At 48.4% G+C, this 26,641-nt stretch overlaps 10 protein-coding genes across 10 annotated transcripts; 5 read left to right on the top strand and 5 right to left on the bottom strand.

Annotated features, from left to right (window-relative positions):
* Positions 1 to 16: 16 nt before the first annotated feature.
* On the bottom strand, positions 17 to 787 carry N7447_003434 (uncharacterized protein; the record flags this gene model as incomplete). The annotated part of the gene is made up of 3 exons (XM_057227709.1): positions 17 to 356; positions 412 to 597; positions 660 to 787. The coding sequence occupies 3 exons, from the start codon at positions 785 to 787 to the stop codon at positions 17 to 19; spliced, it is 654 nt and encodes a 217-aa protein (XP_057087050.1).
* A 2,747-nt stretch (positions 788 to 3,534) lies between these two features.
* Positions 3,535 to 4,449, top strand: N7447_003433 (putative isochorismatase family hydrolase; the record flags this gene model as incomplete). The annotated part of the gene is made up of 4 exons (XM_057227708.1): positions 3,535 to 3,624; positions 3,698 to 4,010; positions 4,071 to 4,290; positions 4,359 to 4,449. The coding sequence occupies 4 exons, from the start codon at positions 3,535 to 3,537 to the stop codon at positions 4,447 to 4,449; spliced, it is 714 nt and encodes a 237-aa protein (XP_057087049.1).
* A 671-nt stretch (positions 4,450 to 5,120) lies between these two features.
* Positions 5,121 to 7,454, bottom strand: N7447_003432 (transcription factor domain-containing protein; the record flags this gene model as incomplete). Its single annotated transcript, XM_057227707.1, has 1 exon — positions 5,121 to 7,454. One exon carries the CDS (start codon positions 7,452 to 7,454, stop codon positions 5,121 to 5,123), a length of 2,334 nt encoding a protein of 777 aa, XP_057087048.1.
* Positions 7,455 to 10,778: 3,324 nt separating this feature from the next.
* Positions 10,779 to 11,552, bottom strand: N7447_003431 (proteasome assembly chaperone 4 family protein; the record flags this gene model as incomplete). The annotated part of the gene is made up of 2 exons (XM_057227706.1): positions 10,779 to 11,027; positions 11,331 to 11,552. The coding sequence occupies 2 exons, from the start codon at positions 11,550 to 11,552 to the stop codon at positions 10,779 to 10,781; spliced, it is 471 nt and encodes a 156-aa protein (XP_057087047.1).
* Positions 11,553 to 12,294: 742 nt separating this feature from the next.
* Positions 12,295 to 13,649, top strand: N7447_003430 (uncharacterized protein; the record flags this gene model as incomplete). Its single annotated transcript, XM_057227705.1, has 2 exons — positions 12,295 to 12,416; positions 12,542 to 13,649. 2 exons carry the CDS (start codon positions 12,295 to 12,297, stop codon positions 13,647 to 13,649), a joined length of 1,230 nt encoding a protein of 409 aa, XP_057087046.1.
* Positions 13,650 to 14,434: 785 nt separating this feature from the next.
* On the top strand, positions 14,435 to 16,425 carry N7447_003429 (Hsp70 family protein; the record flags this gene model as incomplete). The annotated part of the gene is made up of 4 exons (XM_057227704.1): positions 14,435 to 14,692; positions 14,752 to 15,684; positions 15,734 to 16,172; positions 16,226 to 16,425. The coding sequence occupies 4 exons, from the start codon at positions 14,435 to 14,437 to the stop codon at positions 16,423 to 16,425; spliced, it is 1,830 nt and encodes a 609-aa protein (XP_057087045.1).
* Positions 16,426 to 17,107: 682 nt separating this feature from the next.
* On the bottom strand, positions 17,108 to 17,835 carry N7447_003428 (tubulin-binding prefolding complex subunit GIM3; the record flags this gene model as incomplete). Its single annotated transcript, XM_057227703.1, has 4 exons — positions 17,108 to 17,300; positions 17,470 to 17,537; positions 17,606 to 17,737; positions 17,818 to 17,835. 4 exons carry the CDS (start codon positions 17,833 to 17,835, stop codon positions 17,108 to 17,110), a joined length of 411 nt encoding a protein of 136 aa, XP_057087044.1.
* Positions 17,836 to 18,559: 724 nt separating this feature from the next.
* N7447_003427 (autophagy-related protein 27) lies at positions 18,560 to 19,711 on the top strand (the record flags this gene model as incomplete). Its single annotated transcript, XM_057227702.1, has 3 exons — positions 18,560 to 18,824; positions 18,908 to 19,436; positions 19,516 to 19,711. 3 exons carry the CDS (start codon positions 18,560 to 18,562, stop codon positions 19,709 to 19,711), a joined length of 990 nt encoding a protein of 329 aa, XP_057087043.1.
* A 1,724-nt stretch (positions 19,712 to 21,435) lies between these two features.
* N7447_003426 (uncharacterized protein) lies at positions 21,436 to 23,460 on the top strand (the record flags this gene model as incomplete). The annotated part of the gene is made up of 1 exon (XM_057227701.1): positions 21,436 to 23,460. The coding sequence occupies one exon, from the start codon at positions 21,436 to 21,438 to the stop codon at positions 23,458 to 23,460; it is 2,025 nt and encodes a 674-aa protein (XP_057087042.1).
* An 881-nt stretch (positions 23,461 to 24,341) lies between these two features.
* On the bottom strand, positions 24,342 to 25,914 carry N7447_003425 (uncharacterized protein; the record flags this gene model as incomplete). The annotated part of the gene is made up of 4 exons (XM_057227700.1): positions 24,342 to 24,485; positions 24,562 to 25,467; positions 25,609 to 25,797; positions 25,852 to 25,914. The coding sequence occupies 4 exons, from the start codon at positions 25,912 to 25,914 to the stop codon at positions 24,342 to 24,344; spliced, it is 1,302 nt and encodes a 433-aa protein (XP_057087041.1).
* Between the last annotated feature and the right edge of the window lie 727 nt (positions 25,915 to 26,641).

Below are 26,641 nucleotides of genomic sequence, written 5' to 3'. Positions count from 1 at the left end.
AGCGTGCTTCAAGCGGTCAAATTATTCCAGTCCTTCTGCACTGTCCATCCCCAGGTAAATCGAAACGATAAGTGTTCCGCACAAGCTCAGGCGATGGCGCACTGGTATTTCGTTCCCCCAACAAGCGAAGCAACTGGCGCCGTTGCATCTCTTCGTCACTGAGTAGCGGCGTGCCTTCCTCCGCTCGGTGACGGCTATGCTCTCGATATATCAGGATCCCAGCGAGAGCATAACACACGGAGAAAACAGTGGGTAGGCAGATATTTACGATCTGCAAGGTGTTCATCTGCAGGCTTCGCCCGTGGATGTGGAACAGGATATTCAGGAGCGCGAGCAGGTTCATTGTCGAGTATGGGCTGCAATTGTTAGCTGGTGGCCAATAGCAGAGACGCGGCTTTCATTTGCACTTACATAAATATTGAGTGGAGGAGGAACATCATTCGGTGGCGCTGGGCGAAGGAAATCAGGGCTGATACACCGTAGGACGCACCAACAAACACGAATGCAGTCACAGTAGATACTGTAGCATTGATCCGCAACTCATAGGGAGGGGAGCTAACTGCCACAGCCAGCATCATATACCTAACCACAGCAACTCTATAGTTAGAGACCTCTGATTGTCAAGTCAAGCTCACATGTCGTGGTGATACCAAACTTACCCGACCAGTTGCAAAGCTGCAAAGCAGGCTGCTGCTACCTTCCATAACAATGAGGCATCGGTCACATCAGTCCGGGGCAAGGTCTGTCCAGAGATGGTCCAAATAGCCTGGTGTGGAGAAGCCAGCATGCTGACGATTATGCCAAGCGCAAAAGCAAACCAACGAACGCTGGTAGTAGAGACGCAGGGACCATCTAGACAAGCAAAAACAAAACAAAATACAACCAACGAGTGTCAGGAAGCTGCATCCACCTTGGAGGAGACAAGCGATCAAACGAGTGAGTTCTTGAGACGAGGTTGGATTCAGACCTGCAGCCAAGGTCTGTGACCCCTCCCAGAGGCTCATCTACGCAAACTAGCCTGCAGAACTAGTCTCTTAGCTGCGACGATCTGACATCCCGGTCGCACAAATGTTCATATAAATAATATGTTTCATAAGATATGGTTCCGAAAGTCATGGATGGCCGATTGGCTATATAATTAAAAGGTATTGCCCGGTTTGTGTTAGGTGGCTTACATATACCAGGTAGTATGTGCTTGTCAGTGTTTTGGGCTCAAACAATTCCAACACACTGATCCGCCATCCTATTCGGACATAATTGGTACCGATCCCACGTTATGCAGGTACCCGTTGCCTGTCACTGCCTTTGGTTTATTATGCGAAACCCCCTATGGCCCCGTTGGTATTGTGATTTGGTAGGTACGTTGACATTATAAACGCAAGGAAAGGCAACCGTTTACTACGAAGAAACAAATGGCTACCTATGAGCATGACTATAACTGGTCAGCACTAGAAGGCTGAACAATTATACTATCATGCAGGACAAGCTCTTAGCAGATATACCGAGGTCTATCTACCACGATTTCATCTAGCTTGTTTGCATCAAAAGCTCGAATGCACCCAATCAAATGGCAGGATTCAACGCACAAGAACCTTTTCGAAGCTCAACAAGCGTTTCATGGTATCGAAGTTAGTTTTCCTCGACAATGCCACCATCCGAGAAAGCCTGCGCGTCTCTTTCCACCTGCTTCTCCGAGAACTCGATGAGATCGTGTGTTTTCGGTTCTTCCCTGACCAAAGCGTCTTCGAGTCAAAATAGATACTAGGTGATATATTCATATAAGTCTAGCAAGTAGATTTTATTCCAAACATGTCATAATGGTATCATCGCATCCCGAACATTGGTACCTAGGTAGGTAAAAGTAAGGTTATTGGCCCAATTGGATCTCCCAAGAGTTCTCATTGGTCCTCTATACTTCCATTAATACATGATGGCGCAGTCTTTTGATTTTCACTACCACCGATACCGGAATCAATATAAAGTCTTCGAGTCCAACCCATACATATCCTTACCCATTATAGCTCGCAACGGTTAAAACATTAAGAAGCATTAAAAAGGAAAAAAAAATCCCCCCCCCCCCCCACATTTCCACCAAAAGTCGGCCCAAGAACATATTTAGTCTCAGCAGATACAGGAAGATAGAAACTAAATATGTCTCAGAGTTTCGCGACCTGATTTGTGAGTATGATCAACCTACCTTCCACGGCTAGTTTTATAACACTAAAGAGCACTAAAATGAGCCGTCTATATAACCCATGTAACAGTTCCTACGCTGCTTGTACCGTAATCAGCCCGTAAGCAGACGCCACAGGGTCTCAGATTTAGACCAGAATTCCGATAAGAGTTAGACAAGAACCTCCCATGGCTATGTTGAGGCTTGGCGTTCGGCTAGAGAGGTATATGGAGAAGATAAATTACAAGCCTGATTTCAGTGTCTGCATGGCTTGGCGGCTGTTCGGTGATATTTCAATAAAAGTTCTAAAGTCCGAGCGACATGATAGGGAATATATACAAATTAGACAACTAAACTCAGTTCGGATAGTGCATATTAAGTCCTAGAAGGTTTGGTAGTGCTGACATATGCTGACACGCAGCTTATACCATTGAAACAACGCTAAATCACGCTAAAATGAACACTGTGGGTTTAGCCGTTTCTTACAGACTGTTGGGCCGACGGGTTGAACCGAGTCCTTCAGCGCAGTTTCCAGTCAATTTCGAGTTCGGAACAGTGTATCTGCTAGACTGAAAAAATACCTTGGCTTTGGGCTCGGAAATATTTTGCAGTGCTTGATCGTGCAAGATTAACCATTTCCAAAAATTGACCGAGCTAGGCAATATGCCGGGTCATTTAACTAAATTATACTTAGACTGGGTTGATCTCTAAAAATTAGTGCGCTCCGTTTTAGGGTACTTCTTTCCATTCACTTCGATTCAATAAGTGAATGTTGAGGCCATCGCTGCGAGCCTAAATCGAACGGCCATAGTTAAAAGAAGAAAAAAAAGCCATTAGTTAGGTATACCGGGCTTCAATCTAGAATGGACCCCGAAACCACGCAATGGCTGAATTTCATCTATACAATCCTGCCGGAGTAAAACTACTGCACGCTAACTTCCAAAATCAGGGCGAAAATAGGAAGAAGAAAATGAGGTCTCTAATGCTCTGTCACACTTGCATAATCTCACAAATCGGTAATGTGACCGTTTCCCTCGGAATCCCTGTCTAGTCTAGCCATTTCTGCACGCCAAGACATCATGGTAGCCCTTGATGGATACCTCAAGCACTGACAGCAAGCAATACCTACCACGGACAGCACAGTAAAAGTGGCAATAATCAATGCAGTAAGCATAGCAAGACCTTTGAAAGCACTTTGTCATGATTATGAGACCCATGGGCGGAATCAGGACCTTCAGTCCAGGAGCGCAGCTACCCTCGACCTCGAAGTATAAAAGCCGGCTTGTCACCAGTTCTAGAGGTATATCCAGAACATCTCAGGCAATTCCAGTTCCAAGTCTAGTAAAAACAGCATCTTCAAGATGCTCATCTCCGCCGGAATCAAAGCAGTACTCCTGCTCGCAGCATCCGTTCCCGCGCAAGCATGGAACAGACTGGACAAGGACAACGCAGTGAGTCACACCTTCCCCAAAACATCATTGAAGAGATACCATCTAAAGAAGAAACACGATCTAACAACCTCAGGCCCTCCTCGTCATCGACCACCAAGTCGGCCTTGCCCAACTCGTGCGTGATTTCAACACAAACGACTTCCGCAACAACATCCTCGGCCATGCTGCCCTCGGCAACGTCTTCGACCTTCCAACCGTGCTGACCAGCTCCTCGGATGCAGGCCCGAACGGCCTCATGCTCAAGGAAATCACCGAAATGCACCCCAACGCGACCTTCGTCCGTCGTCAGGGTGAGGTTAATGCTTGGGATAATGCGGAATTCCGCGCTGCGGTCAAGGCCACAGGCAAGAAGCAGTTGATTATCGCTGGCATCGTTACTGAAGTTTGTAAGTGGAGGGAAAAGAAATGTGCAAGGAAAGGAAAACAAATACTGATGTTCAAACCAGGCACTTCCTTCCTCGCTCTCTCCCTCGTTGATGCTGGCTACGAAGTCTTCGCCAATACCGATGCGAGTGGTACTTTCGACGTGAAGCTTGCTGAAGATGCGAATCGTCGTATGGAGAGGGCTGGTGTTACACTCATGGGTCTGTTCGGTATTGTCTGTGATCTTATGCGCGATTGGCGTAAGACTCCTGGTCTCAATGAGGTTCTGCCTTTCCTTGATAAGTAAGTTGTTATCTATGCTTGGTTCTTCTGCTGTTTCATGGGTTCTAATCTTGTTGTCTTGTCTGTAGGTACCAGTTTGCTTATGGTCTTGTTGCCCGTCACCACGCTGGATCTATTCAGAATGGTACATTTGTTCCTATTGAGGGGACTTTGATTTAAATCTGTTCATGGAAATGTGATTGGTCAGAGTTGGAGAAGTCCAGAGGTGCATGGTGGAGAGGTGAAAGTAGAAGGTGAGAAGGTAGAGGTGGAGAAATGGAGGGGAGAAAATTGGGGATAAAAAAAAGATGTGTTGTTGACTATAATGTCTCTGGTAATTGAGTATATGACTTTCTTGTGAAGATAGTGCGTTGAATCCAATTATCCAGGCAAAAACCAATGTCACTGGCAAGTCGTCTTGGGGTTAGCCCCAGCCTTGTCAGTGTGTTGAGGTCCGGTTTGTCATCAAGCTAAGAACTCGAAACATAGAAGCAAATGCAAACTGAAACATTTCATCTGAATCTGATACGCGTGCTTGTAGATATATACAGTAAAATAAAAAAGGCTATAAACAAGTGCTCGGGCATGGGTATCGGCGATGCAATATTTGCAAGGAAGATATAAATAATAGGCAAGTGCCCTAAAGTTTGTGCGAGCTCTAGATCTGGTCTAGAGCCACACACACACACACACACACACACACACACACATATACCAGAGAGAGTGATGTGCGATGGAAGGGAGTGGGTATGACGTAGGTGGGGGCGTTCAAGAAAAGAAAACATCGCATGTGAGATCCGGCGTAGAAAATGGGATAAAAACAACACACTCGCAGATAGAACAGACCCGCTTCAAATAATGCTCGCAATCGTCATGCGTGAATGCGCCGAACTGGCCGAATCAGTAGATCCAGGCGCAAGAGTAGAGGTCGAAGCAGAAGCCTCCAGCTTCGGCTGTCCGTAAGCCATCTGCTGCTGCTGTTGTTGCTGATGCTGCTCTGTAAAGAGATCATGTACAGTCTTCTCAATCCACTCCCACCCCTCCCACTCCGCATCCATCTCGATCTCCGTCTGATGGCTCGAAGAGTTCGGCGTCGAGTTCACCATCCCCTCCAATTGAGACCCCGTCTCGGATCCATGCCACACCCAGGCTCCATCGCTGGTCCCTTGCATATCACCGGAGACATACGCCATCATTTCCTCGTCGCGGTCGAGATCAAGGACGTGGCCCTCGGATGGGCGAATGCGGGCTAGGAGACGACGTAGGAAGAAGGCGAGGTACCGGCCGCAGGCTGCGTTGACCGCGCGCACGTCGCCGATTGATGCCAGCGCTTGCACGCATGCCAGAGCGCCGGCGTACTCGGCGCGGAACAAGAGGAGGAGCGTGCAGCGCCAGATGTGTGTACAGAGAAGGGAGCCGGCACAGGAGGCGAAGTGGGAGCGGGGATCGTTGATGGATGGTGGTCCCGGGTTAGTGGGGTAGTTGCGCATACAGCGGGCGAGGATGTTGGCTGTGTCGAGGGCCGTAGAGACGCAGTAGTCCATTGCTGCGGTGCGGACAATGTCTGGACAGAAGGGGGAGATGTTGTGGCGGTGGAGGAGGAGGCGGGCGTTTTGAAGGTAGATTACCGGGGCCAGAGAGCGGGGGTCAAGATCTTGGTCGGTTTTGGGGTGGAATTGGGAGGGGAATGTTGCCAGGCAGGTGTTGAAGTGGAGCTCAAAGGTCTCGAGCGTGGCGGGGCTGATGGTTGCTGAGCGTAGAGTACGCGTGAGTTGACCGATGGACCGGACCACGTGGATTGTAGCTAGTAGCGGCGTGGTTTGCTGGCTGTCTGGGATATTGCCCCCTTCTGTGATGTACTGGTCGTCCACGGGACATGGCAGATCGATATCGCAATCTTGATCGTTGATCAACACAGGCTTCCCCATCTCAAGCGCGAGTAATCTGTCCCAGGCGTATAACCCCCACCAAACACGCTTCCGCATCTCTCCTTCAACTGCAGGCCACGGTCCAGAGTCGATGTGCAGCCCAATCTCTTGAGCCACACGCACTGCTGAGCCAATCCACACCCAACTAGCCGACTTCGAATTGACCTCGTAGAGAAAGATGCTTGCCAGTAGCGCTGCACGAGCCCGGTCCAGATTGAAGTTATCGTGCCAGACATCAATGATCCCACAGGAAGTGCGGACGTATTTCTTTCCTTCTTCCTCCCGATTCGTCTCGTTTGTGTGGATGGAACCGCAGGCAAATACACTAAACAGCACAGCCGCCCATTCAGTTGAGACACCCAGCAACGACCCCGACCGATAAACTTTTTCATACTCTGCGATGAATATGGGCCAATGGAGCACCGGAAGCACTGAGTGAATGCAATTGAGATATTGGGCCAATAAATGATCTGCTAGATTCTTCGGCGGCAGCTCCGGCGCATCCTCAGTCACCAATGATTCTGCACCCTTTTGACGGTATGGGGTGGGTACTTTCAAAATGCCACGGCCGTAATGGCGGAGATTAGACCGCACATCAGAGAAATCCTGTGGGATGGGCGCCTTGGAACGACGCACGGGTCGATATTCGATCTCAGGCAATTTGATCATCGGCTGCGGGACGCCTTCATCAACATCGATCGTACGATCGGGTCGCATCATGCCCGTCTGTAAGTGCTGCAATTGCTGTTTCGTATTCTGCAACTGCTTCTCCAGATCCTGGACCTGTTTAATGGACGACATGCGGCGGTTCGTCTCTTTGGTAAATTGACAGCGCACCCTCCGATTGTTACATTCGGTGCAACTAGACGACTCCGAGGCATCGCATTTGACCTTACGCTCGCGACAAGCATCGCAGCTGGGGTCCTTTCTACGCTGGCGATACGCACGCTTCTGCTGTAACTGCGCGGCGGTCTGTTGCCCATGCCCTGGGCTGGTTTGGTAGAGGCCTGGTACTGAGTTCAGTGGTGGGGCATCTGGAAGCGTAATCTCAGCTGGTGATCCAGAGGTGGAATCATAAAAACGCTGGTACGGTGATGTCGCCGGTACAGCTGCGGGCATAGGCTGCAATAAATGGGACATTCGCATCCCGCTATCCGGTCTGCTCGGCGGAGCGGAAAGCAGCGCGGGAGCCGGGAATGCGCCCGACGTCACCGACTGCACAGGTGGAAGTTCATAGCCTTTACGAAAAGGCTGCATGGTGAAAACAAGGGAAAAGAAACCTTCCAAGGCCCAGGTGGAAAGGTGATTTAAGATAAGGGCTATCGCCTCCCAAGCAAGATTTTGATTTCTTGCTATTGTGGAAATTGGCAAGTCATTGTCTAAGATTGAAAAGGGAAATAGAAAAAAAATTATAATAAAAGTCTCAAAGCCCCAAAAGACCGGACAATAAATATGCAAATGCCGAGGTTGCCCAGGTGGGAAAGGTGAAGGTCAAAGAATGTGAATAAAGGGGAGATCGGGGAATGTAAAATCAACCGTTAGAGGAAAGGAAAGGAAAAGAAAAAGAGAAAAAAAAAACGAACTATAGATCGACGAGGAGTATTACGATCTTCGAGAATATTTGGGTTTAAGGAATCTTCAACGGATCTCAGCCGAATGTATATCTGTACAATGTACGGTAATATAGGAAGCAAGTCAACCCGAGATCGGCAGTGCAAGTGTTTGGATATACCAAGGAAAATAGGTCTCTTCCATTGGTGTTTTAAGATTAATAGAGCATCTGTAAATATTTTAATACGTTAATATGATATCAGAAAAAAATAACACTAGGAAAAAAAAAAAAAAAACAAGTCCATGAAGATCTCGCCCCTCTCCTTCACAGGATGATCGACTTCGGAAGTCATGCACCGGGGCCACATGGAACCGGATGGTTGGTCCGGATCTTTATTGGTATTTTTTCGTCTATCAAACCCCAACTCTGGCTTTTCCGACCTTTAACCGTATCTACCGGACTCCGTATAAGTCAATAGCCTTGGAGTCTAACTTAAACTTGTTTTTATAGCTCGGGGGTTCCACCCCATCTGGGTACAGTGCCGAAACGGAGAATATATCCAGCGTGCCAGTGCGAATGCTGTGCAGGGGAAAAAGTAAAACAAAAAAGCAACGGGGGCACAGCCTCAGCCGCTTAGCTAAAAACCCTTAACCGTTGTTCCAAGGTCCTGATGTGCTCCTGGAATTTCTCCGGTTCATGAGTTAAATTAATTAAAAGGGTATTCAATGGCCCTTGCAGAACCACAGACTTCTTGGCGTATTTCAGTCTATTTTCCCCGCCCTCGGTTAGAGATGGGCTTAGGAACTTGCTCCGAGGAACTCTCGTGACAGGCAGTTTCACCGACAAACTTAATTTGAATGTTACAAAAGATAATCCCGGCTCGGCAAAGAGCGACATGTCTGTGTGCAGCTAACGCTTAACCCTAAACGAAAAACATAGGTTTACTCGGTTCGTGCCGCTCGGAACTATTTTCCACATAATATGCAGGGGTTCACAAATGGCACGTGTGATGCATTGACCTGTGCCCCAATGATGCAGAAAGATTTTTTTTTTTTGGTTTGAAGCTAGTCAGGCCCTTTCCTGAGCGTCGGAACTTGCGGTGTACCATAGTTTCTGCCGTCTCTTGATTTTGATCTCTGATTGTGCTCCAATTGGAACACTTCCAGTGGACTGTCAATTCCCCCATTCTAAATTTATATATAATATTGGTACGGACTTGAAACTCAGCTATCCATACTATATAGTAGATCGGCAGATCGGCGAGGTCCGAGAAAGTGCACTATATATCTATACGCTCACTGTCGGGTAAAAAGAAAGATAATTCAACTCGACTTGGATCTGGCAAGGACCTACATAAATCAATATATAACAATATGTGTACCGCGGATCTCCGATACGTACAATGCCATGCCATAGCTCAATGCCATGGTTCAATGCCCCACAGCGGGACAACGATCGCGATGAAACACCCGGTAACCGAGCTATTCCGATTTGCTCTGCTTGACAACTGTCACGGTTGTCAACCCGAGACACCCGGCGTCTTCCGTGTGTTAGTTCACGGGTGTGTCTCAGATCAAATGGGGTATCTTCGGGTTGTTTACCGAGTTGATGTATGATGGATCCTCATTTTTTTTGTTTAACGTGTATGCGGAGAATCTTGGTTTGGATTTTTCTCATTTGTGCGTTTCCAAGCTTATGTGATTGTTAGTAAGGAAATATGTGGCTTGGGGGGTTGATATTCCGTTGTGGGGTTAAAATGATATCCACCTGCAGTAGGTAGATGCAACAGTAATATCTGTTAAATACATAGTAGTATCCTGGAATCAACGTGCATGCAAGGTCTCACAATGCGCTTGGCTGTATTTGTGCATTCAAGCCAAGCTTTTTTTTTTTTTTTTTTTTTAGAGTATGTCCCAGAGCAAGAACCATCTACACCACCCCCAGACTTGTGTTGGTAAGATCTCCCGCGAACCCAACATATATATCCATGTGCGAGGTATCAGTCCAACCCACTTCCCCAACTCGGCTAAACCCGCCTCGTAAACGAGCATGCCAATCAGCATCGAGCGGTGAGTTTTGCACGTCACTCACAACTCACAGACTAAACAACGAGCTAGTTGGCCCATTCTCAAAGTGAAGGACACCAATTCGCTTGCAAATTGTAGGAACTCTGACCAGCCCCGAGTATACACTCGCATTTCCAGCGCCTTGTCCGGTGGACTAGAGGCTGCCTGCGCGAGTCACTCCCACCACAAGCCTATAAAAAAGCTTACCCCCATTTTTTTTTATCTTCCAATAAAGATTCGGCGTTCTCTAGCCGGACGGAAGACGTGGCAATCTCGGGATCAAATAGAGGGTTCTTAGAATCTGTGACCAAGCCATCGATAATAGCTTAACATCAGCCTTCCTGACGCTTGCAATTCGGCGCATGAAGTGAAAGCACATCCGGTAGAACTAGAATCGAAGGTGATGTATCCACAGCGTTCATTCATGCTTTCCCCCATCACACCCATCAAGTACCTATAGGTAACACTCTCCGAAAGAGCCAATCAGTAAGCGGATACTGAAGCTGGAGCCAGGATTGTAGAAGTCATTTGTGTGAGTTGACGACCGTGTTGTGTCTATCCCATGTACATGACTCGCTTCAGCGTGTGACGTACAGGGACCGCTGTTGATGCTAGAATGTTGGTACTTGTGCTGATTGTATTGAGTTCGGTCGGAAGTTGAATTGGGTTTAAATGGGTAGGAGAGGTCGCCTTTGCAGTCATTGTAGAAGTTCATGCCTGGCCTATTCTACTAGTGATTGTGGTCCCTGTGTCAAGGATACCACAAAGCTTGGATCATTGCATCGATAAAATCCAATAGATACCATGGATGTTTGCAGGAAACAGTCAAACAAAAGATAGTAAAAAGTGTCTGTATGAGAAAGATCAAAAAGAAAAATTCAGTCAAAACCAGGGGATTGAGTAATGGTTCCAATTAGATATGTGATTTTTAATCGGTGGACGGTTGTTTCGTTCCAGGGACATTTAGTTAGCACTTCCAGCCGTCTCTTGCTTGTGCTCTTCCCATTTCTCCATGATCACGTTGACGATCTTGGTCAGCCCTTCCATTTCCTCCGCGACTTCCAACCCCATCCCATGTGGGTCAATACTACAGCCAACATAGACCGGGATGGAAAACCGACGAGCCAAGATCTTGGCTATGCGGGTTGTGTATTCAATGCTAGATGGTGATGTGTAGAGCGTTGTTGATATTGTCGACTTGGGTGAAGTGCGCTAAATAGATGTCAGCCATATCCCGATAAAGCAAATAGTTCTGTTGGAAAAAGAACAGAAAATTCCAATGATCAGATTCGGAGACATGTTTAGCATGACAAATCTCCTGCCTAATTGGCGCTTGAGTTTGGGCTGTGCGGTAGATTGCAGCATATTCCACTTCGAACTGAACAGGGAACAGCCATTTTGGAGCTATGCCAAACAACGATGCCATCTCGTGTCCATAATTTATGGTATGAGAGAATGGCATTTCCTTTACTGGGAATATGACAAATAATTCCAAATGACAGGTACGGTACTTACATCGGGCATCGCATAGACGAAACTCCCCATTGGCTTGATAGAGCCACCTGAATCAGCCGGTGATGAGGTAGCCAGGAATACCATGGCACAGTGGCCCAGGAAACTCAAGTGAACATGTGCTGTTGTATGAAAAGCTTTGGGCAAGGTGAACGAGATCTCTTGAGGTTTGACGCTAGGAGTGGCTGGTTCCGCGAAAGGAATGGCTGAAGCTTCGGTCGCCATGCTTATTTTTTATTATCGGTTCTTCGTTCAAGGAAAGAAATATGTAAGAAAGAAAAGACGAGAATGGTATTTAGACAAGTTGAAAGTTGGAACATTGAATATCAAATCCCCCGCCCTGGCAGTGTTACGGTGCGCCACAACAGCCACTCACGACATAATTCCTATTGGCCCCCAGTGTTAATGCTGGCAGAAAACCATTGTCTTCTTGCCTCCCGAGGTCTAATACCTCATTGGTACTCTCGATCTCCTATTCATGTTGCTCTCTATATTTACTACACGCTGGTTCTACATCAAATAGACAAGATCTACAAAGCTCCTACTGAGTACCTGGGTATGTATATGACAAAGACCCACGGCGACTATTAAATATGAGGCGGATGAAGATTACCTGACTCGCCCTCATAGCCTTTTACAAATAAATACATATCTCCGTACATTCCTATACCTGGTTAATTACATATGCAGGTATAGCTTAGTACGTATACATCCATCCTATAGTGTTTATCTTCCAGATAGAAAGGCGGAGAGCGCAGCGGTAAAGCAAATTGACCCAATAGGAGTCATTGGCCTTGGGAAGGATTGTCCACTTGTTTTGTCTGCCCCTCCATATACTTTCTCTGGTCTCTCTCTTCTCGTTGTTTCTCCCAGAATTGTTTCTTTTTTGTCACTGTCATCTCTCTCAGAGAGAGTGTGACTCTGTAGTATTGAGCAGTGTCGTTAGACGTGGAGCTACTCTAACCTCATGGCATCTGAGCATGAAAGGCCCCAGACCGGGGAGGGGGAGAGCAGTTGGGGAGGGGACTTCGACCCTTTTGCTGATCCCGAAGAGCGTAGGGTACTATTTGCTGCGTTTGACTCATTCCGGTACGTGGGTAGACAGTTAGTTACAACACATGTTTTGTTGGCTTGTAGCTTCTGCGTCGGATTAAAATGACCAAGTGCCTACTTCGTACATGCAACCGCAATGGTTTTGGCTAACCCACCCACAGACAGTATCGGCGAAATGCACATATGAATACTACTCATCGTCGACGGCAAGCTTTCTATGCCCTGCCCTCGGCACACTGGCAGATGCTCTCGGAGCCTCCATTCTCCATTCTTAATAACTTCAATAAGGTGGACGATGCCATCGATACAAATGCCGATATCGCGGATGCAATTCTGGCGCTGGGTCTCCAGTCATTTGGTCTTGCTGCAAACCCCGACAAAACGAATCCTACTCAAAATTGGCATGACATAGCAACTTCATCAGATGTCAACAAAGCGCACTCAACGATACGCCAGTTCTATCGTGACTGGAGTGTCGAAGGGCGACCTGAGAGGGAAGTCTGCTATGACCCCGTGCTCCAGGTTCTCAACGAGGAGTTTCGGACGAGGAGTGATAGCGGAGAGGAAATCCGTGTCCTGGTCCCTGGTGCTGGCCTGGGCCGTTTAGTTTTCGAGATCTGTATGGCAGGCTATGACGCCGAGGGAAATGAGATTTCCTACCACCAGCTGCTAGCCAGCAGCTGGATTCTGAACCATACCGACGGGCCGGCAAAGCATGCCCTTCATCCTTTTGCCTTGCATTTCTCCAATCTCCAATCCCGAGCACAGCAACTCCAACAAGTTATGATCCCCGACGTGCACCCCGGATTGGCCATGCAGGAGGCTACCAATGCTGGTCGTCGCTTCGGTGCGATGTCCATGTCCGCAGCGGATTTTACCGTATTGTATACCCAGCCAAACAATTACGAGATGTTTGATGCAGTAACAACTGTCTTCTTCATTGACACGGCACCAAACCTCATTCGGTATATCGAGACGATCCGACATAGCCTCAAGCCCAACGGGCTCTGGATCAACGTGGGCCCACTATTATGGCATTTCGACGACGGTCACTCCCGTAGAGGGAATGAGTCCGGATACGAGGGGGCTGGGATTGGCGAGCCAGGAAATGTGGAGTTATCCGAGGACGAAGTGCTGAACCTTGTGGAGCGCATGGGTTTCCACCTCGAAAAGCGTGGCGATCGGAAGGCTTGTGGTTATATTCAGGACCCGAACAGCATGCTTCAGAATCTTTATCAGCCCTCACACTGGGTGGCGCGAAAGGTTTAAATGGGAGGGCTGGTCAGAAAGCGGACAAACCCCTGTAATTCAGACACATAGGTACAACATATGCTAGACAAGGCTGATTTTGCCCTGTTTTTTGGGCGGGTTTTTTTTTCGCCTTTTGGGGGCCAAAACTCGAGACAAAGAAAGGACCTAACCTGAGGATTGACCTTGGGTACATATTCAAAAATAGGAGAGAGAAAGACCTATACCTCGTTATATGTACATAGTTCATGTTCACAATGAACATGTATACTTTCTACCCCGCGGAGAGAAGTGCCAAGAATGGTGAGATTGTATGAATTTGAGTATGTATGTTATAACTCACATTGGATTTTCGTGTATGGAGGATGTCCTAGTAGTTATAACCTGTTTCAGGATAATCTTCAGTTTTAATTCCCTATTTATCTTATTGTTATATATATATTCAGGGTTTCTTTGATCTCCACAATTTACCGTAAACCTCAGCCTCACTTTCCCCCCTCTTTCATCTTTCTTCCCCTTCCATTCTCTTTCCCTCTTTTGTCGCCTCACATGGATCTCATGAGTTCCCGATTTAAGTCATTTGGCTTTAGGAACAAACATAAGACTCCTAATTCCAACCCCATTGCAACTCCTACCCCTAGTTCCCCACCCCCTTCCGGTCACAGTTCATCAACAAGTCTTCCAATGAACCAACAACAGTTAGGCCGACCGCCAAGTTACACAAACAACCGACCAACGAGCCCAATGGTACATGGTCAACAACAGACTCCCCCATCACAACAAACCTTCAATATCCTAATGCTCCCATGAATGGCCCGCCCGGCTACGGCATGCAGCAGCAGATGGCTCCCAGTATTCCCGCCCCACTGTCAAACAACCAGTATCCAGGGCGCAACCCTGCGGTCGAGGTTGAGGGTGGGGATCGGAGCAAGGCCCAACTGATTGTCGGTATTGACTTCGGCACAACCTTCTCAGGTGTCGCATATGCATTTGCGACCAACAACCAGGCAAGCGAGGACATCATCACGGAATGGCCCGGCGCCGGAACCCACGCAAAACAAAAGGTGAGCGTGAGCAAGTATCCTCCATGAACGTGAGTGCTAACAGGTTTTCTCTCTGCTAGATTCCGACTGTCCTCTACTACGACCAATACCAAAAGGTAGTAGGATGGGGCCCCGATATTGCCGACGCTCTCGCCCCGACCGGATACCCCAAGCCCCAAGTGCAGAAAGTCGAGTGGTTCAAACTCCAACTTATGCTCTCTGGAAATACCTATATTGATCCCATCAACCTACCTCCCCTGCCCCCGGGCAAGTCCGAAATCGATGTCGCTGCCGATTACCTCTTCAAGCTACGACAAGCCATTCGCGCTCAGTTGCAAAAGGCTCTAGGAGAAGTGTTCACGCGCGAGGAACGCAATATCCGATACTACCTGACCGTACCGGCTATCTGGAATGACGCCGGCAAGGCTGCCACCCGGACTGCTGCTATTCAAGCTGGCTTCTTGCGCGACGAGAATGATAACCGTCTTACACTAGTCTCAGAACCCGAAGCAGCGGCCTTGTTCTGTGCCAAAAGCGGACTGCTCAACCTGAAGGTGGGCGACGCTATTTTGATCGTGGATTGCGGTGGCGGTACTGTGGATTTGATTGCATACGAGGTCGAGGAAGAGCAGCCTTTCAGTGTGATGGAATGTACTGCCGGGTCTGGTGACTCGTGTGGTTCAACAGCACTGAATCGGAATTTCAGTAACATCTTGCGCGCGAAGATCCGTAAGATGAAGCTGCCGGATGGCTCTCGGACTGCGGGAAAGGTCTATGCGAAGTGTATCATGGACTTTGAGAACCGCATCAAGGCTGACTTCCGCAACAACGGGCAAAAATGGGCAGTGGATGTGGGTATCGAGGCTGACTTCCCCGATGCTGGCATCGAAGAGGGATACATGACCTTCATGAACGAGGAGATCCTTCAGTGCTTTGAGCCTGTTGTGAATCGTATCCTCGAGTTGGTCCGCAACCAGATTATCGCCATTCAAGCACAGAACCGTTTGATCCAGGTACGGGTATCTAGGCTTAGTTTTCAGTACAGAGCTAACACGTTTGTAGAACGTTCTGGTCGTTGGTGGATTTGGTGCTTCAGAATACCTCTTCCAGCAGATCAAGCTCCACGTGCCGCCACAATATCAGACAAAGGTGGTCCGCCCGATGGACTCTGTAGCTGCGATTGTGAAGGGTGCAGTTACCGCAGGTATTACTGAGCGGGTCATCACACATCGTGTAGCACGTCGGCACTACCTTATGGCCACGCTTCAGCCATTCAAGGAAGGCTATCACCCGGAACAGTACCGTGTGCCCAGTTTGGATGGCCGCGATCGATGCAAGTACACCCGCCAGATTTTCGTTCAAAAGGGGGAGCGTGTCAGAATCGGCGAACCAGTCAAGGTCAGCTTCTTCCGTCAAGTTGCACCTGGCGCCACCCTCATGTACGAGGATGTGCTTTACGCTTGTGATGAGGACGTGTGTCCCGAGTACACCAAGGATCCACGTAAGTTGAGCGGATTCCATTTTCTTTGTACGCATTACTAATACCTTCCCTAGGCATCAAGGAAGTCGTCACACTCACATCCGATCTGTCGCGCAAGAACCTCGAGACTGACTTCGAGCGCATGGACACACCACAAGGCATCTTCTACCGTGTCTACTTTGACATCTACCTCACACTAGACGGCAGTGAATTCAGCGCCGAACTAGTCTGTCAAAACGAGATCATGGGTCGCTGCCGTGCCAAGTTCCGGTGATCTATTCACTTTCGCACACGGGAAGCACATAAAAAAACACAAATACGCGCGCCGTATATAAATCCCCCCTGGACGAGGCCCACGACATCATCGGCGAACAGAAGCATGGCCATGACTTGAGTTTTTTTTTATTTGAATTTCCGTCGCATTGGTCTTGAATCGGTGAACTGGTCAGATACACCTAACCGGATGACCAGACTCAATTGCACTGGCTAATAGGCGTTATCTGCGTTGATTCTCGCGGAACCTGTGCCGTTCTTAAATATATGCCACGGTTTGATGGAGCCATTTGTTTTGCCTACTGGTTTCGTTGGCGGTTCCTGTTTGTGGTTTTCTCTTTTCTTCTTTTCCCTTCTTTTTCTCTTTTGCCCTCCTAGATACCTCTTGACTATCGTGTTTTGTTTGAATGATATTGACGAGCTGTGGTCCTCATTTGACTTATAATATCCAGTTCTATCTACATATTCATACCTCCATGTACTCATAAATATGAGTAGATATGCAGCAGATGCCATGCCATCTAACCTGTCATCAAGTTCATCCATTCCGCGTACCTTATCTAGACAACAGTTGAAGATTGTCCAACCTCGATCCCCATTTTTCAGATAGATAGAAGAAAATAACGAGAAACAAGTCTCAAGAGACAAAAAGTAAGAGTGGTAATACATCCAGTTCATCTCAATTAAGTCTCCAGGTTAATGCTCCGACCAAACCGCGCATACAGCGCAACCTTCAGCTGTTGCATTTCCTCGCGCAGCTCACCAAGAGAGTCCTCTAGCTTGGAGACATCGGCATCAATCTTCTCTGTTGATGAGGAGAGCATTGCCTGCGCGTCTGGTAGTGGTAGTTGGAAGAATGAGTCGCCGATTTTGTAACTGTGTTCTTGTTAGTGACAGCTTCTTTTCTTTTTCTATTCTTTTGATTTTGGGCTTTCTTTGCAATCCCCCAAAATCAGAATCGCAGAGAAGAGCCACAAGGGAACATAGCAACATATATGAGAAAAATGAAAAATAGAAAAAGGAGACGAGAGAGGGTATTTCTTACGGCACAAGCTCATCTTCATCAGCAAGCTCCAACTCCATCGAAACCTCTTCCAAATCCTCCTTGTCCTTCTATAGCCTAGTTAGTAAAAGATGCAATACATAGCAGAAAGCAAGTTCCCAAAAGGATATTTCCATACCTGCTTCCCCTTCAACTGCTCCTCAAGCACAGTCTCGCGCTGATGCAATCGACTGAAGCGGTTAATCTTCTCCTGATCCTCGCGACGGACTTCATTCTCATCATTGGCTGATGACTCGTCCGCTTTTGTGAGCTGCGCGTTGATTCGGTTAGCTGGACAGCTGGACTTTGGCGGGGTGTTGTCGCGCTTGAGCTTGGTGGGGGTCGACTTACCATGCGCGGCTGCACCATCTTGACTGTTTAGTGGGGGGGATTTGGTTGGATTTGGTTGGGGGATTTGTCTGTTCTTTTATATTTGGACTTTGCGCTGTCCTCGTTGCGGGTTGGTTGGTTTGCGCTTTTGATATCGGGTTTGAGTGGGTGGTCCGTGCGTGGCGATGAGCTGGATGAGCGTTGGTATCAAGGTGGAATAGAGGATCTATACAGTATTTAGGTTATATATAGAGTATTATCAGGTATTCTTGCTGCTGATTTCTCGGGATCTATCAATTCTTCTCTAATTTATGTACGTTACATCTCATACACCAGGTTGGGTAGGCCATCGGGTACTTGGGTGACATCATAATAGCTCTTATTTTCTCTTAAAGAGCAGAAAGGACATTGGTAAAAGTGATTCAACGCCAGAAATCGATTCAAATACTTCAAGGCATCTTCATTCGAGTAGAGTGTAGGCATCACTTTTTTTTAGTGCCAAAACACCGCCACCGGAGAAACGAAACACCTCCGCAGGAACAAGAACCTCGTCATCGTCACTGTTCAACTTCAAACCCCCGAATCAGTAACTAAATCGCTCCAGTTTTGATTTAATTGCACTGGTCACACCTGTTCTGTGTACATTCCTGCTCGTGACCATCCCCATCTGAGCTATCGAGCTCCTGCGCAAAAGCCTCATCCCAGCTTCCATCGGCCCTTCCATCCTACCCTTCGCGACCCAGCCAGCGACACATTAATCAAAATGCGAATACAATCAAACGGAGTTTCGCTCCTCCTCTCCATCCTACCAAGCCTGGCATCTGCAACTGCGTCAGGCTTCGACTGCGCGGACATCAAGATCGACAATTACAAATACGATCTCAGTCCCCTAAAAGGCGTCCACGAGTTGACTGACAGCGTCACGACCGATGACTACGTGACAAATACGACCTACCGATTGAATATCTGCAATGTTCTCGAGGGCGCTGCGCGGTATGACGGTGCGACGTGCGGAACTGGCAAAAACGGTACGTTCCTGGTCGGCATGACGTGACCATGTTGAAGTGGTCTTCTGCTTGGGGTGATCATGCTAAATGATGTATATTTTCAGCTTGCGGATTCGTGCACCGAACACCGAAGGACGGAAATGGCGGTTCTACGTTTGGTTTCTCGATCGTCGGGCTTGACCCTGCTGGCAAAGACCCGAAGAACCCAGAACCGAAGCGATTGAAGGATATCGACCCAGAGACCGAGGGACTGCGCGTGAAACTGGAAGGTGGCGCATACAAGGCAGATCTCAATGACCAGAAGTTCAAGAAGGCAGCTGCTATCATTGACTTCCAGTGCGACCATGAGCGATCTGGACTGGAGGGTCTGCATACGATTGCAGAGGATTCGGAGAAGGAGCGACAACGGCGAGCGGACGGCGAGGAAGTCGGTGCTGTGCCGTCGGGAAACGGCACATCGGGAAACAATAACAGCAGCAGTCTGCAGTTCAAGAGCTTTGCTCCGTCGGATGATGATACCTACATTCTGAGACTGGATTGGCGCACAAAGTACGCCTGCGATGAGTTCGAGAAGGAGAAGGGCGATACTCCTGGCTCTAAGAGCTGGGGTTTCTTTACCTGGTTGCTCATCATGTGAGTCTTGCTTGGTTCCTAGGAACTTTACTTCCTTGTTGCTTCTGTATTGGAACGTCCTGCTAATCAATCTATTTAGTGCCTTCCTCTGCATCGCCGCATACCTCATCTTCGGTTCCTGGCTCAACTACAACCGTTACGGTGCCCGTGGCTGGGACCTCCTCCCCCACGGCGACACCATCCGCGACATCCCATACCTCTTCCAGGACTGGCTCCGTCGTGTGGTCAATACTCTGCAAGGAGCGGGCTCGCGGGGTGGCTACAGTGCGGTATGAAGAAAGTTGGCTTGGATGAATTGGTTCCTATGGTCATTTGTACTTTTGGATGAAGGTACAATTTTAACGAAGGCCGAAAGTTTTCTTATCTTAGATTATTCCGAATACTAAATAAATAGTTTCATTGGGTTTTGTGCCTATTGTAAGAGCATTGCTGTTCGACAGACTATTCTAGACCCTCCAAGGCTGTGGCATTGCTTCCTCCCTTGGACCCATTAGCCGGCTGCATTCCACGTCTCTGTGCTAAGTTGCAAATTCATGAAAGCAATCACTATATAAACACTTTCCTTCTTCGTTCAACTTGATCTGCTTACCTCGCTAGAGTATCCTGAATCACATCCTTGTCTGGGGGTTATAAGATCTGGGGGAACCTTATGTCCATGGCAATCAAAGGCATCAACAATAAGTCTGTAATAACAATGCTATAGGCAATAACCCTTTAACATATATAGTTGGGGGATCCGCGCAAGCATTTGCAAGAGCTAGGATCTCATATCATCTCCACCTTTACTGCCAGAGAAGAAAACCCTTAAGTCTCCCAGCTTATTCCCATCTCTATCGACTGGGAGTTGTAATTCAAGTCTGCAGCCTCCAACACTTGGAGCCGAAAATGTTCGGATTCCTCTAACTTGTATTCACCTCATCATATCAATACCTACTATCGCTTCCCATATTAGTTGAGAGCATAGTGTGTTTCAAACACACTTTATGTCCCGGTATACTTCCTTTAGAAATGGTCGTATAGAACTGAATAGGAAGCTATAGTAGGAGTGCTTTTCTAGCCAAAGTACCATATATTGTCAACACGCTACAAAGTACATATGTACATCCAAGCTCCATCAACCCCATTGAACATATGACACAAGCCTACTGCCAAGACAGTGAGACTGCTCCACCTTCGATCGACGTTTCAACCCCCTAAATCCGGCAATCTCGACCGATATTCGGACTCCGAGTATGTCAGTGCAAAGTTTACGCGGTTCAGAATGCAGCAACGATGAGAACCGCTGCTAAACCAATGGTAGTATTTGCCAAGACAGGGAATTCCGTCGGCCGTCGACCTTCGAGCCCGGTGGCTTGTATTGACGAACGAAATCAGCGGAGTTACCTGTGCTAGCAGGATATTGCGCAGGACTAGAGGCATTTCCAGTGCCGATTTACTTGGCAGGTTTCACGCTCCGATATCCGAGCCCCATTTGACATCTTCACTGCGTAAGAATTGCAGGATCGGATCGATCTACATACAGCATAGCATGCCTGGACGTTGTTGGAAGTGTATGCAGGTGCATCAGACAAGCAAGAATAGAACATATCATGGTCTAAACCATCACGACAACAATGTTGCCAGTAACCAGCGGAAGAGCCTTTCTCCATCCATCTCAAGCCACGATGATCATTGCCTTGTTTTGAGTCTTGCAAGTCCCAGCTTCACTTGGTAAGACCAATCAGATGAAGGGTCAATATTGTACAGGGCTTCTCAGTGGTGGAGAGTTGCTAGCTTGCTTCATCAGATAAGATGAAAGGTCCCGCTAATAACGTGGATTTCATTACGCGAAGGTGGGCCTGTCGGAGGAAAGAAGTGCACTACGGCCCTAGAGGGAAGCGATCGGTCCTTCAGACCTTTTTCCTTTGCGGATTCTTTTATGTATAAGTATAGCTAGCAGTGCCAGAAAATAACGGGCCCAGGTTATTGAACTGCTGTGGTGCGCTCATTTCTTCTTATTATGCGTTTTCCCGCTTCAGTTGCCCTTTTGGGCCTTGTTCTGCCACCAGCATGGGCTATTTGCCCATATGCAGAGCAGAGGAGCCTTGAAAAGAAGAGCACGCCTCCACCACAGACACACACTCCGTCCCAGGCGCCGTCTGACAAGAAAGGCATCTTTTATATGAACCGCATTGCCCCCGGGACATCAGAGCTGTATGTTGCCAACGCTGATGGCACCGATGAGCGTCCTCTTCTCTCCAATCCTATCTACGAATACCATGCCACGTTCTCCCCCGATGGAGAATGGATTACCTTCACCGGAGAACGCAATGGTGATGGTAATTCGGATATCTACCGCGTCCGGACAAACGGATCTGATCTTGAGGAGCTGGTAGCAACATCCTCGGTGGAAGATGGAGTCGTCATGTCTCCAAATGGAAAGCAAATCGCCTATGTGTCCACTGCTAATGGCTACAAGGCTAACATCTGGGTCATGGATCTGGAGAGTGGCAAGAAATGGAATCTCACAGATACTGCCTTGACCGCCGCCAATGATTCTCTTCCTAATGGTTACTTCCGCCCTTCGTGGTCTCCTGACGGTGAATGGATTGCTTTCTCGTCGGACCGTAACTCGGGCTGGTACGGACACGGAGACCCGGTCTTCCAAGGTGTGAGTGGCTGGGAACATACACAGGAGCTGTCCATCTACGCTATCCGCCCCGATGGATCTGATTTCCGTTCCGTCGTGTCGAAGCCCGGTTATTGTCTCGGTTCGCCCAACTGGTCGCCTGATGGCGAGCGTATTCTCTTCTACGAAATTACTCGTGAGAATACCTGGAGCGCTCACCGTCCTGAGTCACTTAACTCCGCCAACTCTACCATTGTCTCGGTGGAGTTTGCCACAGGCGCTGACCGCCGCGTGGAAGCTGAAGGAGCGAGCGTGAGGAGCTTCCCCCAATATATTTCTGACAGCACCGTCGCCTACTTCGCCAAGGGTGCCGGTGTCGAAGGCTTCCACACTACTGCCGGTGGATATGTGAACACCTCTAGTGAGGTAATCCGCTCTCCTGCTTGGTCTGCCGACGGCAAGAAGGTCGTCTATGAAAAGACCGCCTGGACTGTCCGCCCTATGGACAAGAAGCTGTACAGCTGGGACTCGGAGTGGGAATACCGCTTTACAGACGTCTTCCCACAGCTATCCAACACCAACACGATTGCCCTGACCGAGAAACAGCTTGGAAACTCTTCCGTCGTTTCTTTCAATGCCAATGGAACCAACGAGGGCCTAATCTACAACGTCATGGAATCCGACTTCATTGACCCAAAGTCAGTCGCCGTGGGTACCGCAGGCGCCTTCAACCCGGCCTGGTCACCCGATGGCAAGTGGGTCACCTTTGGAGTAGGCTTCTGGTTCCAAGGTCGCGCAACCGGCGGCGGCTGGCTCGTACGAGCCACTGCCAATGGCACTTACTCCGAAGTCCTGACCGAGAGCAACTCAACCCTCTCCAGCAACAGCAGCATGATCAACTCCGGCTTCCCCAGCTTCTCACATGACGGAAAAAAGATCGTCTTCCGTGTGTGGGGCACAAACTCGACTCTGGGTGACAGATCCCAGCTCGGACTCCGTCTTCTGGATCTGGAAACTCGCAAGACCTCTGTCTTGAGTAACGAGTGGGATAACCTGCCTTCCTTCTCCCCCGACGGAACGAGAATCGTCTTCACTCGCAAGACCAGTGATTACAACTACGACATCTGCACTATGCGCACTGATGGATCTGATGTCAAGGTTCTCACCAGTAGTGGTGCCAATGACGCTCATGCAGTCTGGACTTGGGATGGTCGCATTGCCTTCTCTTCTGGCATGTTCGGCTTCCAATACGAGTGTGCTCTCTATGATCAAACTTTCCAGCCTTATGGTCAAATCGTCGTTATGGATGTTGATGGATCGAATAAGCGGGTGCTCACTGATTCCATCTGGGAGGATTCGATGCCTCTCTACGTGCCAAACAGTGCCCTCAAGGCTGGCGCCAAGGTTCAAAAATAGGGCGTGTAGTACTGTCTCAGGATATGTTGCCGACTTGACTTTTTACCCATCAATTTTGGTACTTCAAAGAGGACTGTGGTTATATTTGTACTTTGAGTGATATATTGACACTTCGTGATATATTGACACCTCAAGAAATTCTATGATTCTGTTAACGTGAACATTTAAGCTGGTGATTGTAGCCCTTTTAGAGCCTGACATTCTCGCTTAAAAAGGCAGTTAAAAAGGCAGTGCCACTTCCAAGATTGCCCTCCAGGGCTTTCCTTCGAGCCTTGCATTTTCGCATAGGAGTAGTTGTACCTTCGGTACCAGCTAGCAGGGAAGGGATGTGCCAAGATGTCTTCCTAGCCTGACTTTCCATCGCATTGTTCATCACAAAACATCCTACTCCCAAAAGAATAGGTTGACTTTCTGCATGGGGTTGGGAAGTGTACAGATACTTCGATAGGTAGTAAAGAAAGGGAAGGAGGATGAGGAAATAACTGACCTCCAGGGCCACATAGTAATGGCTTATTTAAGGAATTGTCAGGTGGGAAGCCAACATCGGCCTCAGGCTAGTATTATCGTACCCCTGTGAAGATACACGGTACAGTTACAATAGCCCATGTATCTTACGCAAACTACAGAATACACCCCAGAAACTTGAAAGATAGCAAATGGAAATGGTATGGAAGTACTAAGAAAATATGCAAGATCGTCATAGTCATCAACCAATCCCCGTGGAGATGGCGCCATCCGGACTAAATCATTCTCATATCGCTCTCACAAAGGAGCGGTCAATAAGAGATTATATGGGGTAAGTGCCCCTCAGCTCCTCTTTCTTTCCCATTTCACTCATTTCCTGACCCTTTGCGCTACAAACGACTCGCCGGTGTCTCTTTCTAAACCTTCACGGCGAATCCCTTGAGGTACAGGTAGTCGGCCATGTTGGCGTCGACTGTCCGGCGGATGAGAGCAGCCTGCTTCTCACCATACTTCTTCTGCCACTCGGCGTCAAACTGCTCCTCAGTCTTGACAGCACGTTTCTATGAAGAGTGTTAGCCTCAAAGTCCCCAATGCCTTCACATCCCCATTCCATCAGAACGAATAAAAAAAACTTACATGAGCTCTCTGGACCAGAGCCTTCGACTCAATAGCATCATTATGGAACCCACGCCACTTCTCAAACGCATTACGAGCAACGGCATGGTCCTCCTCCGTATCCCACGTCAACATCTCCGGGCTATACGGCAAACCAACGCTGTTGCAGAAAGCCTCGATGGTCTTCGCAGGCTCGTCGAGCATATCATCCGCGTCGATGACACACACCTCAACGCCAGTCGTCGCCTGGGGCTCAGCCTGGGCGTTCAGATCCGCTCGTGTGGCAACCTGGGGCCCGATCAACCCACTCTCGAGCAGATAATCGAAGTGCCGCCGCAGCTCGTCATACCCGGCCTCCAGAGGGTCGTAGTTGTGGAACCCGGTCACTTCGTCCAGAGGTGGGATTGTGCACCGCAGGTACGACGGCACGCTATAATGTGGGTCGCGGATTAGGAACGCCCAGTGGAACTGCTCTTGCAGCTCGCGCGGCATCACTGTTGGATTGCCCGGCTCTGCTGGCGTGTCGTACGGATAGGGTTCTTTGGAAGCTCCGCTGGTCACGCCGTTGGTGTGGCCGTTGATCTCGTGACTGTTCACACCGTTCGCCGTGCCGTTGGTGCCGTTTGAGGAACCGTTCACACCGTTGGCCTTGTGCGACTCACCGTTGGTCCCGACTCCGCGCTTAACGCGCAGCAGAGACGGGGCGATGCTGCCGGGCTGGCCATTCGGTGGAAGCAGATAGTGGTCGATATCTTTGATGAAGATTCTCTTTCCCTGTGACAAGGTAAGTATCCCCTCGAAAAGTGCAAACATTCCATTCCGCCTCGTGGATCTCCATGGTCGTTCAATATTTCGGCACCAGCCTGTGATATACAGTTTGTAGTAGAAGGGAAGGGAGGGGGGGGGGAGGGGACAGATTGCCTCGGGCTACATCTGCGGTGTAAAATAACAATGGAAACAGGTAAGGAATCTTCCCTCATGTTCGATCCACAGGGGAGAACGTGAAGAGCATTAGGAGGGGGATGGGTAAGAACGCGAGAGATTCCAACGCAGAAAGAAGGGTCGGACCTGAGTAGTTTCTCGCTCGAGCCTATCCATCACGGTACTATATGTCGAGTTGGCGAATCCACTGTCCAGGCGTTCTTGTGCATGTTCATCGCCTGCGAATCGGCTGGAGAGACGCTCCGGGCCGTAGTAGAATGCATCGCCGAATGGCTCATGGACACATTGAATAGTATCTCGTTGAGTCATGAAGACCTGTCGTCTGTTAGAGATCTGTTTAGAATGGAAGTAGAATCTAGGATCTCTTACTCGCTCAAAGGCTGTCGAGCATGCTCGTGGATGTGTAGCCACAAAGATCGGCTTATCAGACATACTTGTATGTCGTGTAAGGATGTAATTTTGGCCAATATAACTGCAATCGGCAGGCTTTGTGTCAGGGAAGTTCACAAAAGGTAATCGTGAATAAACTTGCAGTGGATCAGGTCTCCGATCAATCAACGCAAGGATAATTCAAATCCGACAGAAAATTTCTGGTTTGGCGGGTCGAGTTCTTCGCAAGGGTCCTAGCGAATGTGAGAGCCTCTTAATGGTCTCAGCTGCAATCAGTGAGAATGAAAAGAAGGGGGGGCTAAAACTCTTTATATGGACGAATGACACAGGTACCACGTTTAATAACAGGGTTTTATTTTTTTTTAGAGGAGCCTCGGGAAGCGGAGAGCTACCAGAGTTGGTTACCGGAAGAAATCCATAAATATTCTGTATCTTATATGGTAGGCTAGAACTAGAGATCTACAGATTAAGCCAGATGCAAGGTCACGCATAAGGTATAGCCCTTGTGGTATTGTCTATTAGAGCAAGTTACTTGCATATAAGGAAAATCAAAAAAGCCTCGAAGCCTTCCAAGGATCGATGAAGTAAATCATTAACGCCACCAAGCCTCTGCCCCTCCCTGGCCCCGCAGACCTTTCCGCTTCTATTTTTTTCTCTTCCTCCAGAGACGAAAACAATGTAATTGAAATAATAAAAAAATCCATCCGTGATAGAATAACCAATAAGAAAACAAGTTGTGGATAGTTCCATGGATCGATCTTCGTTTCTG

Source organism: Penicillium robsamsonii, assembly GCF_028829455.1.
Source record: "Penicillium robsamsonii strain IBT 29466 chromosome Unknown utg000002l_segment0_segment0, whole genome shotgun sequence".
Lineage (NCBI taxonomy): Eukaryota > Fungi > Ascomycota > Eurotiomycetes > Eurotiales > Aspergillaceae > Penicillium > Penicillium robsamsonii.
Note: the sequence above shows the minus strand (reverse complement) of the source record. Positions and strands in the feature narration are given on the sequence as shown.